The 12656-nt window shown below is 37.8% G+C and overlaps 1 protein-coding gene across 3 annotated transcripts in view; it reads right to left on the bottom strand.

Moving 5' to 3' along the window:
- mahj (LisH and WD40 domain-containing protein mahjong) overlaps positions 1 to 12656 on the bottom strand; it is a 102200-nt gene that overhangs the window by 43735 nt on the left and 45809 nt on the right. For all 3 annotated transcript variants that reach the window (XM_089100137.1, XM_089100136.1, XM_089100138.1), the window contains exons 4-6: positions 9319 to 11799; positions 6307 to 6473; positions 2004 to 2280 (exon numbers count right to left, since the gene is read on the bottom strand). In XM_089100137.1, the coding sequence (XP_088956263.1) occupies positions 2004 to 2280; positions 6307 to 6473; positions 9319 to 11799 (2925 nt within the window). The remainder of the gene's footprint in view (positions 1 to 2003; positions 2281 to 6306; positions 6474 to 9318; positions 11800 to 12656) is intronic.

Below are 12656 nucleotides of genomic sequence, written 5' to 3'. Positions count from 1 at the left end.
ATCTGAAAATTTTGATTGGATGTTTGAGGAAATGATGGGCGTGGGGGCGGGGAGGGGGGCTAGTTACACTCCAATCACTTTCGGCAATTAAAAAGGGCACTAGCTCTTTGAATATCCAATCGAATGAGCCTGTTTTGAAGTTTCTACAACAACGCCTCCAATAAAATACGTATATGGCCCCAGGGCATACCATGAAACTCCTGCCCTGAGGGCTCTGGAGGAGTGTTCTCCTCAAAACATATTTTCTATCTGGAAATCAACTGCGCCGAACAAAATGGCTATCTCAAATTTTGATTGGATGTGTTTGGGGGAATGAGGGGAGTGGGGGGGGGGAGTTGCCCTCAAATCATTTTCAACTAGTAAAAATAGCAATAGCCCTTTAATTTCCAATAAAATGAGCCCGTTTTGAAGTTTATACAACAATGCCTTCAATAGGAACCTTATATACCTCCAGGGTATAACTTAAAACCCTTGCCATGAGGGTTGTGGGGGAGTCTCCTCCTCAAAAATAAATTTTCTATCTGGAAATCGACTACGCTGAACAAAATGGCTATCGGAAAATTTTGATTGGATGTGTTTGGGGAAATGATGGGCGTGGGGGGGGGAGGGGAGCTAGTTACACTCCAGTCACTTTCGACTATTAAAAAGGGCACTAGCTCTTTAATTTTCAATCGAATGAGCCTGTTGTGAAGTTTTTACGACAACGCCTTCTATAAAAACCTTATATACCCCCAGGGCATAACTTAAAACCTTTGCCCTGAGGGTTGTGGGGGAGTGTCCTCCTCAAAAATATATTTTCTATCTGGAAATCAACTACGCTGAACAAAATGGCCATCTCAAAATTTTGATTGGATGTGTTTGGGGGAATACTGGGCGTGGTGAGGGGGGGGGCTAGTTGCCCTCCAATCACTTTCGACTATTAAAAAGGGCACTAGCTTTTTGAATTTCCAGTCGAGAGAGCTTTTTTTGAAGCTTCTACGACAACGCCTTCTATAAAAACTTTATATTCCCCCAGGGCATAACTTAAAACCCTTGGGGGGGGGGGCTAGTTGCCCTCCAATCACTTTCGACTATTAAAAAGGGCACTATCCCTTTGAATTATCAATCGAATGAGCCTTTTTTGAAGTTTCTATGACAAGGCCTTCTATAAAAATCTTATATGCCCCAGGGCATAACTTAAAACCCTTGCCCTGAGGGTTGTGGGGAGTGTCCTCCTCAAAACTATATTTTCTATCTGGAAACCAATTTCGCTGAACAAAATGGCTATCTATGGAAGTGTCTGGGGAAATAATGGGCGTGGGGGGGGGGCTAGTTACACTCCAATCACTTTCGATTATTAAAAAGGGCACTGGCTCTTTAATTTCAAATCGAATGAGCCTGTTTTGAAGTTTCTACGACAACGCCTTCTACAAAAACCTTATATGCCCCAAGGCATAACTTAAAACACGTGCGCTGATGACTGTGGGGGAGTGTCCTCCTCAAAAACATATTTTCTATCTGGAAATCAACTAAAATGAAAAAAATCGCTATCTCAAAATTTTTATTGGATGTGTTTGGGGGAATGGTGGGCGTGTGGGGGCTAGTTGCCCTCCAATCACTTTTGACTCTTAAAAAGGGCACTAGAACTCTCGATTTCCAATCGAATGAGCCCCCTTTGAAGTTTCTACGACAACCCCTTCCATATGAAATGCCTCTGGAAAAAAAAAAAATAATAATAAAACATTGGAGCCGTATGGCATTTACTATAGGCAACGCTACAGCGTTGCCTCTGATCTATTATCTAAGTTATACAAGTTATATCATGGCCGCCAACATAATCCTAAATAGTTTGACCACACAAACTAAAAACGTTTATAATGGACGAGATAGGGCAAGTCTTTATCGTACCACATCCTCTTCAGTCAATTGAACTAGTTCTGGACTAATGTACTGACGAAAAACAAAAAACGAATAGGCACCTTCACTTTTCTTTATATAAGAATTAACTATTAAAAGTAACTTACCGCTCCGGTCATTTTGTTAAACAATTTGAGGTCCCCTGTTTGTGTTCCAACCATTACAAATTGCTCACACGCAGAAAAAGTGGCACATGTGAACGCACTGTCACTATCACCCTGTTTGATCGTTCTTGCGGGCTTATACCTGGAATAAACCAGGTGACGGTCAAGCATAGCGCCCATAGGTCCACCTGCTGGTGGATTTAATGCCCGCCTTTGATATCGCATCGTAAAATTTGTTGGAGCAGAGCCGCGTGGCTTAGGATCTGGACATTTGTGCGGCCTACAAATAAGATAAGAGGGTTAAGACCAGAAGCAATATTTACACTGGAAATAATAAACTACTATATTTCATGATTTTACCCTCTTATTCCTGCTATATTAAGAATCCAGTATGGCCAGTACAGAGAGCATTGTTGTAAAACACAAGATTTAACAGGATTGGCACGAAGATAATACTCATTGGATACTGACTTAATTAAAAATAATCTTAAGTGAAACTAATTTGAGAAAACTATGAGTTTTTTTCATAATGGAAACTAATTTTTTTTTTTTTGTGCCATTGGAAATAGATGGCGTTGTCATATACAAGAATCCCTCCCTTTTTACAATTACCCTAACTTCCTAGCCATAGGTGCACGCAGATACAACACAGAAGGGCATGATGGAACGAAAAGGATTTTGCGGTACTCCTTTAGTATGCCTACTCTTTTTTATACTGCTAGTTTTGTTAATGCTAATGAAATAAAATAAAATAGGATGACTATATAATAGTTTAGAAACAAATTTGGGCTATATATTTGCATATTAGGGGGAGGGGGAAGCAAAGCATAGCATATATTCAATACGTAACCTAGCCTAACCTAGGTACCTTTCCCCCCCCCCCCCCAAAAAAAAAACAAACAAACAAAACACTTTAAATATCGTATACGCAATTAAAACCACGCTATACATTGTATTTCTCTACAGCCGTGTGTTGAATCATCCCGTCAAAACGGGTTTGTTCAACGCGTCTCGAGTTTGAGATATAAAAAGAGTAGCTATACTAAAGGAGCACCGATTTTTCTATAAAGGGGATAGAAGGAGGGATTACGAAATGAAAATCAGGTTCATTTTCATTGTTGGCGACAATCCTTCATCCCCATCGTTCATACTCGACAATCCTTCGAAATTAACCTTCATCCTCATCTTGAGGTGGAGGATGTTATACCAAGCTTCAAAACCAAACACAACAAAATATAGGCAAAGCAAATGAGAAATATGAGAAGATATATAAAAACTTTTACAGATGGTGAGATTTCAAAGGGAGGCAGATTCCCAACGCCTGTCCCCCCCCCCCCCCGCTGCACAATATCTGAAAATTTTTATTACAAGTACCAACAATAGTTTAAAGAACCATTTTATTTTCGGGGAGAATCATTAAAAAAAATTAAAGATCTCATTTGACATTGAAAATTGTTACAACGACAACCCGAGTCATAAGTGATGTATGAAAAAACTGTCATAATGTAATTTAACATTATATATTATAGGCTACAATTATAATTCAATGTTATTAGCAATACATAAAAGCAGCTAAACAATTTAAATGTTACAATAACACCAAAAAGTTAAAGATCTGTTTCCTTTATTGATACCGATAAGCATATGTAATTTAATGAGGACATACCCTTAAATGATTACCTGACAATAAGGAGAAACCGCCAAAACGTGATAAAATTTCCATAATATAGCAGATGGTAAGCCAGGTCGTCACTAATCAATATTACAATCGAATAAAACAAATAACATAGCACTCCCTACAAGAGAATGTTCCAATTTGCTATAGGTTTGATCCTCTCCTTTTGGAGTTCTCCTCCCACCCCCCTTATTTTATTACTATCCTCACGAATTTAAAAACATTTGTAAAAAAAAATTTATGCTTTACGACAAAGCGAAAAGGATACAAATTTATCGTTAAATCAAGACTGTTGGAATTTAAGATATAACGTTTGACTTTGGTCTTATGAATTAATTTTAACTTATGTAGCTTGAGTTTTCTAAATTCTTATTGATATTGGGAAAAAGAGACATGCTAGGATCTCATCCGGATATTGACGCTAAACTGGAATACAGTCAATACACTAAAATATAAGTGAACTATAGAGAAAGGAATCAAAGTTAAACAAACCAAGTATATGAGGACATATTGTCAAATAAAGTTCGCCAGAGAGTTACTCCTATACTAAATGGTTTCGGCACTTTGAAGGTAGACACCTTTGAATGTATGTCTAGTGTAAATTCTTAAAGACCAGAAGATTGTCACCTAATAAACGCCTGTACAAACGCTTTCCAAAGAAGATCGACACTAATACCTAAACAAGCTGAAATAAATTCAAAGAATAAGTTAAATTTAAAATAACCAGATATTACTAATGAATAAATAAATCTAAACAATCAGAAATCAAAGTGAATAATCAAGTCAAACTTAAAACGAATAGAAATTACTACGAATAAGAGTAAGACTCCCACCCTCTCAAACCCCCAAGGGCAAATGTCATTTGCGCCTACGGAAATCTGTCCATTCTGTTCAATTTGTTCAAGCTTCTTACTACTTAAGTCTCAAGCACACTCAAACACTTTCGTAAAAAGGTAGTAGAACACGCGTATGCTTCTAAAATCATATTGCCTTTCCCACCAGCTGAAGGTACTTGCTCCATCATTTCCGAGCCAATCGGAGAAAAATAAAACCTGTCTTCTTTTCTGCTGAAAAGTTGGCAGGGGAGTTTAATGATCAGGAACCCATTTTGTGCCTCGAACTGCATAGATAGGAAATCTTTGTGGGATTCTGGTCTGAAAAATGTTCCGCATGACTACTCTTCAGCTTAAAAGATGGTAAGTAAGGGGGAAGGGTCACTGCAGAGAACGCAGGCCCACTTTGTGCCTCCTAGCATACATGTTGCAAATCATTGTGTGTTTCCAATTTAAACATTGTGCTTAATGCGGATTCTTCTGCAAAAACAAAAACAGCTTGGCTGTGAGGGAGGACTGACAGCAACTTTGACTTCTTTTTTTTTAACACAGAGCCAGGACTTAACTTCGTTTTCACACCGAGGCAAGAATTGTCGCCTTCTTGCACCAAGCCAGGACTTAGATTGTTTATGCATCAAGTCACTGACTCTCCACTGTTTGGACTCCACTCCTTTTTACACTGGTTTCGAAATAAGACCGTTTTCGCACCACATTATTAAAATACTAAAGCTTTGACTTTGGTCGTATTTCAGGCCGATTCAAGACTGAACTTGTTTTTGCGATCAAGTCAGAAATTAGCTGATTTTTGCACCAACTCAGGGCTTACATCGTTTTTGCACTGAATCAGGATTGTAAGATTGCGGTTTTAACAAAGTGCAACGTACCCACCTTTTCTGTTAAAATCTATTTGTAAAGAACAGAGTTATTGCATAGTTTGAAACCCTTTCCTCTGGGGCTGCGTTGGTCATGTTCCCTTGAAGCAATATTTCGTGGACCTTTTGACCTTTCTGAGACATCTATCTCAAAATTTTTGATCTGATGCCATTGGATGCCAAGGGGGTTCTCTGGGCAAACCTAGAACCACAATACCTTGCGTTGACTAGAAATACTATAGGAGCTAGATATACTTAAAATGTTTTTCTACCCAATCATAACTGCTCTCTCCTATTTCCTTTGAGGTAAATAGTTTTTTAAAACGTGACTACTCGGTAAAAATGTACTAAAGGGCTCTCAGTAGCCCAAAAAAGCATTCATAGAACAAAATATGAGATGAGCTATCACGATGTTGACAGTGCATAGTTATCAAAAGGCCCTAATTTCCACAATGAAGCCATTCCAGCAGCATTCTTTGTTTCTCATTGACTGAAACTGAATTACATTGGTTTTGTTAAAACTCTGTACATAATAAAATGAATGTATACAAATATTGCCAAGAACATTTTAAAATGAGTTTCCACGAAATATTAAATTTTTAACACATGACTTGGCAGGTGCCCACGGGTCCAGGCCTTAGCGGATTATATAAGGATAGCTCCAAAACAGAAGCAAAAAAAAAAAAAAATAAAAAAAAAATAAAAAAAAAAAAAAAAAATCGTGACCCAAATTTTCCTGGAAGTGTCCTCAGAATCAGAACATTGGGGAAAACATCTTCCTCTAGGCAAGAACTCCGCAACCTTAAGAGCGTACACCAGGGACAATATTTAGTTCTGAATCTAGGTGTATTTAAGTTATGTCATATTATAAACTAATGCCTAATTGATTAGTAAGAAGAAGCAACCAATGTTTGCAAAATACTTACACAAATAAGTCAAATTCTGGGCAGGTAACCATAGGATTTCTACACAGAGAGTGCTGATTCATAAGATATTCTTTAACAATATCATCTAAGCTTGCTGAAGGTTTTGCTTCATTATTTTGTCGATCAGGAGCCACTTTAAGCACCGGAGCTAACTGATTTTCGACAGCCTTGAAGAATTAAGAGAGATAAATATATATGAAGAAACAATACAAAAAAAGAATAAGTGAAATTAACTGTGCATTACTTAAGACATAGGTGCAACTGAAATGTAAACACTCAAATGTAAATGTATGAATATACATTTGCCAATATTTGAATCTTAATTGAAGAAGAGATACAAGTTTTTCAAATGAAAGTAAGAGCGACACAAAAACCCAAAGCGAATAGGAATTATCATGCATATAAGTGGGCCTTCCGCCCTCCAATCTCACCGTTCTTTACGCCAACGTATAACTAGTGCTTAACTTAATATATTTTAAAGCCCAGCAAATACAGTTGATAATTGCAAGGGTTTTATTTCCCAGTTGTCTTTCAAAAAATTGGAACTAAAATTTTTCTTTCGATAGCTCTCGATCCTTGTCCCTGGGAGTACGAGAATTTGCCTCTATACACAACGTTTGAACCTACTTGTCTTGAAACATTTACTTATGAGTCCTTTCAAATAACTGGGTAATTTTTATATCTTTGGGCCTCTGCCCCATGTTTTGTAAGAGCCACGCTCCCTCGGAGATACTTGTTTTTCTTTTACTTGGACCGTTTCGGTTAAAACACGTACCTTAAAGTTTGTACGCGATAACGAGTTTGGTCGTGATGGTGCCCAGGCGCAGAAATGACACGGGAGGGGGCTAGTTGCTCAACAATCACTTTCGACTCTTAGAAATGGCATTGGAATTCACACTCCTGATTGAGTCTAATTAAGACAGACACCTCCTAAAATTCTAGGACTTCTGGTTCAATACTAACAACCCAGGTTGAAAAAAAACCCTAAAACAAACAAACAAATACACAGACAACGGTGATCTAACATTTAGTAATTCTGTAGTTATTGACGTGAAAATATTTCAAGGAGATTTTTGGACATCCTTAATTTGATTCTGCTATTTTTATCAGAATCGGTTCCCTTTTGAGAGGTGTTCTGATAATTAGCTCTGATTATTCCTTACGCTAATTAACTTATGACGGATACCTTTAAGTTTAATAAATTTTAGTGAAGATAGAGTTGCAGGGTCACAGGTAGAAATATATGTTTTTACTAGGAGATTTTATAGGAGATACCGTACTCTATCTTCACTCTGCAGGTGGGCAGCTTCACTTACCTTGGTAGTATTATTAGTAAAGACGATGGGAGCAGTGAAGATGTTAAAAGTAGGATAGCCAAGGCTCAGAGCGTTTTTTCACAGTTAAGAAAAGTGTGGAAGAATAGGAAGATAAGTCTGCAAACCAAGATTAGAATATTAGAAGCTACAGTGATGACAGTGGTCAAACATGGCTCTGAAGCATGGGTGCTCCGAAAAGCGGACGAAGATTTGCTAGATGTTTTCCAGAGAACTTGCCTACGGATTGTTCTGGGTACCCGGCTGACTGACCGTATTTCAAACACAAGGATATAAGAAAAATGTGGTTCAATCCCGCTTTTTAGGGCTATAATGAAAGAAAGGTTGAGATGGCTAGGGCACGTTCTGCGGATGAATGATAACAGATTGCCGAAGATTGTCCTTTTCGGCTAACCATCCAGGGCTAAACGGAAAGCAGGTCGTTCTCGTCTGGGATGGGAGGACGTCACAAAGAAAGATTTAAAGGAAATGGGAACTTCATGGGAGGGTGTAAAAAGGGAGGCTTTGAATAGATTGAGATGGAGGAGGAGCATACGCAGCTATGTTGGCCTCAGGCGGCTTGGTGATGCGGTGAGTTGTTAGTAATAGTAGTTAATAAATTTTTAACATTTCTAATCACCATGAAAATCAGATTCTTTTTGAATGAATGAATGCATTTAACATTCATCAATGAAAAAACAGATGGAGCAAAAAAAAAGAAAAGAAAACAGAAAACACAAGACACTAAATCTTCTGACACAAACAAAACAAAAACACAACAGCCAGAAACAAATGCCGACTACTGCTGTCAAACGCAGTTTTGATTAAAAAAATAAGGCATCACAAGCTGAATGGTTTGTTTTTTTATAGTTCTAGTCCTAGGGCATTTTATTAAAGGCGTGAAAATCGGCAGGAATGAATTAAGATTCTTTGTTTATAGTCTTACTTGATATTAGCATAGGCAGCCAGGTAAATTATTGTAGTAGAAGACAAATCATCTTCAAAGCCAAAAGGCTCATCTCACATCTTCCCCTCCAAAGACGCTTCCAAGAGTCATTCTAGTGGGCCTATATGCTCACAACATTTACAAGGGTAGATTTACTTTATCGCAGGCAAAGGAGACTAGTCATGATGGGGACAAAATATGCTTCAGTCAATTCAGCTCAGAGACTTATCTAAACATAACTTAATATAGGCTACTATGTACAAAACTGAAGCCAACAACACACACTGCATGAAGCCAGCAATGCACTGTAGTTTTTACTTTTTACTTCTTTTTTTAATAAAATACTTTGAAAACTGTGTTCCCCAAAACTGCAAATTTAGAAAATGTCCTGGAAATTGCAACTTAATAAAATTATTCGTTGCTATGACATTGCCAATATGCCCTATTGATAACCTGTATATTCATATACTTCCTGAAATTTTCATCTTAATACTCCCAACCTTAGAAGTGGTTGCAATAGAAGTAGTAGTTGGAGCAGTAGTAGCAGAGAAAGTAGCAGTGGTAGTAGTATTAGTGGTACCGTGCACATACTACCTTTTAGCCAATTGATCTTTCCCTTTAAGCATTCTCTGAAATGTTCCAACTTAATACCCAAATCCATTCTTGAGATACAAGTCAAAAAGACTAGGAATTGTAACTTTTATGATAAGAAGTTCAGTTTCAAAAATTTCTGCTGATGCCAAATTTACTTACCTTTTGCAGGGCTCTTGGAGTTTTGATCCTCTTAACTGTTGGACGCGGTGAATTACTGGGAACATTGCTAGGTGTCAACTGGCAATTTGAAATTGCCCTATTTGGCAGGCTTGCACCATGACTTACAGGGAACGTTCTTGTCCTTATTGCACCAGGTGTGCCAACCACAGTCGATCGTGCAGGGATTCTAGGTTGTTGAAAGGGTAGATCAGCTTCTTTCTGTAGAGCATCTGCAGCGTTTCCAAATCCTCTGCTTAACAGATGCTGCTGAATCAGCATGAGCAACTGCTTCTCATTGAAACTTATTCTTGTTTGAGCTACAATATCGGCCCTTCGTATCCTATCTAATGAATAGTCAAATTCATTTAAGGCTGGTTTGGATTTACCAAGGACCCTTTCTAATAACTCAATAGCAAACTTTTGAAATTTCACATGCTCTTGTCTTTTATCTTGTAAAATTGGTTCACGAATTAAAACTTGTAACTGACCTGACGTAAAAAGTGGTAATTGGCTCATTATTTGAGTTACTTTAGCACTCCTTGCCAAACCACAAAGAGCTTGGCAAGCAAGGGCCCGAATACTGTCAGCATCTGTAATTGGTGCTTTGGTTAACAATAATTGTAATAGTACCATTATACCATTATTGGCTCTGACACACTCCCACATTTTTTCAAGAAGGTCCTCTGGGGAGCGGCTCTTCTTTTTTGTGACCCATTGTATATTACTAACATCATCACCAATTCGATATTTTGGAGCACAAACGCAATTAATAATTGCATTTAATGCCGCTTTTTGAACTTCACTATCGTTAACAATTTCGCCTTCAGAAGCACCTAAAACTATATGCACTCCAACAGCAGAATTTTCAAAAGGCACATCGACTTTTTCACATAAAGCTAACTGCGCTCGTGGATAAACACTAACTAAAGCTAGCACTTCCAAAGCACTGCGTACTGTTTCAGATCTGCCATTAAACGTCCAATCATAAGCCATTGCAATAATCTTCAGCATTTGATGAATGCCATTGAGAGATAAAAAGCGATCTATTGCTGGCCATTTGGCTCTAAAAGGAAGGAATTCAAGTAGCAGTTGAATGTTATCGTACATATTATCTTTCACCATATTCTGATATGAATTAGTTGGCGAGCCAACATTCTCCGCAAGTAACTGAAGTTTACGTATCATATGGGCTTCGAAGTATCTTTTTAGAGATGAGCATACATGTTTCACACTTTGTTTTTCCACGTATTCCTTATCTTCGTCTAATGGACCTTCATCGTCGTTGAAAATACTCAAAGTTGCAACTGCATTATAAAGCAATCTTAATCCATCTTTTTTGTCAAATAAATCTAAGATCACTGCAAATTTGAAAGTAACAGCAAAAAATAAAGTGGCATTCCATCGACCCGATTCATGGCCACATTCAAGCAACCACATTGCAAATACTACCATAAGTTCAACGACTCTCTGATCACCAGAACATATTCTCTCCATAGCATCTTCCGAACACGCCAAAAAATATAAGCATAAGGATACGCCAGTTGCAGCAATGGATGGTCTAGGTATAACTAAAAGCTTACGAAGGCCATCGCTGCAAAGAAAATCCTGGACAAACCGCTTGTGACATAAGAGTGTAGATAAATACTTAAGCGCTTCAAAGGCAAGTCTGGAGTCACCTGTAGTTTTTAAGTCAATACTTCGCAATATCAGATCAATGGCATTATGCTCAATACAGTGACCTAATAGATCTTGATATTCTCCAAGAGATGCTAAATAGCGGAATATCATTATCATCTTTGTTGAATCTGTGAGAGGATGAATTTGGATAGTGCCTATTAGATTCACTTCCAGTTCCGCCCACGATGAATTTGAACTTTCCTCTTTAATTGTAGGAATGTCCAGTTTTACTTGTGTAGAGACAGAGGTTTTTATTTCTTCATCTCGACGAGATTTACGACGCCTGATTTTTTTCTTTGGAGGGGCAAATAGTTCTACTGAAGAAGGAACGTCAGCGGGCAGATCCTCATGTGGCTCGTCATCAAGTCGATTCTCAGATGACTCAACATTAACAGTCCCATCTTTCAACTGACTTTTACTTTGAAACATGGCGAAAGGACGTACATTGGTTATTTTCTCTTTCTTTTTCTCTTCTAAAAACACATTCAAAATATCCCTTAATCGCTCAAGCATTATTGGGACTAAATGCATGTTTTTCTCCTTGTGATTACCTGCTATTTCACTAACTTCCATGGCCGTAGCAAGAAGTCCAGTAGCATACGTTTGTAAGGGGTTAGGGGCTTTTTCTGCCCAGCTGAACAACTTCGCTATAAGGCCTTCTGCTTCTTGAAAAACAACTGATGCTTCCAGACCTGGAACAACGTCTAAAAGTAAACGAGTGGAAGCGATATTCAAGGAAATGATATCACGATCTGGCTGCCCAAGCCTTGACCAATAGTTTTCTCTTGAGTATTCTCCAATCAACTGAAAAAAAAAAAAAAATACTACATCAAAATGTCTATCTCTAAGACATTATACGAGTCTAAATATATGTAGGCTACATTAGAAACTAAAATTGGTCAAGAACTAGAGCCCCTGACCTGAAATAGATACTTTGAATTCATGTTTTATAGTTGACCCTATTTCACATCCTTCACATATGACTTATTCTCAAATAGTTAGCGGAAATGCCAAAATGTATCACTTGTTTTTCTTTCATTCCTGGGATTTTCCCGATGCCGTAAAACAAAATTACAATCTTAGATGATCCTTGTATTACTTAGGCAGTACTCAGGCAACATGGATTTTTATAAAATAAAATGAAAAAAAAAGTTTTTCCAACTGAAAGTAAGGAACAACCTTAAAACTCAAAATGAACAAAAATTATTCCGTATATGAAGGGGTTTCCCCCTCCTCAATACCTTGCTCTTTAAGCTAAATTGTTAGCACTTTTAAAAAGCTTCCTATTCTAATCAAACGGCCCTTGTATTCCAGGAGTCGCTCTTAAAAAATTGAGACAAACAGTCAAACTTTAGCGTAAAGAGCAAGGTACTGAGGGTGGGGGGGACCCCTTCATATACGGAATAAGTTCTCTTCTTTTTGCGTCTTAATACTGCTCTTTACTTTCAGTTGAAGAATTTTTTTTTTATTTCTGATAATTTTTCAAATAATGCCAATAAATCTGGCTCACCCTCTATGAGAAATTTCCTCTCCTCACGGGATACTTCTCTGTGGAAATTCCCACGAACAATACACCACCCTTTTTTTAAATTTTTCCCCAATAATTCTATCCTCGCTGAAAATACCCCCCTCCCCCTTCGTAAAATCACTTGCAGACGATT

The sequence above is a fragment of the Artemia sp. Qi Xiang Cuo genome, chromosome 14, assembly GCF_049724085.1.
Source record: "Artemia sp. Qi Xiang Cuo chromosome 14, ASM4972408v1, whole genome shotgun sequence".
NCBI lineage: Eukaryota > Metazoa > Arthropoda > Branchiopoda > Anostraca > Artemiidae > Artemia > Artemia sp. Qi Xiang Cuo.
Note: the sequence above shows the minus strand (reverse complement) of the source record. Positions and strands in the feature narration are given on the sequence as shown.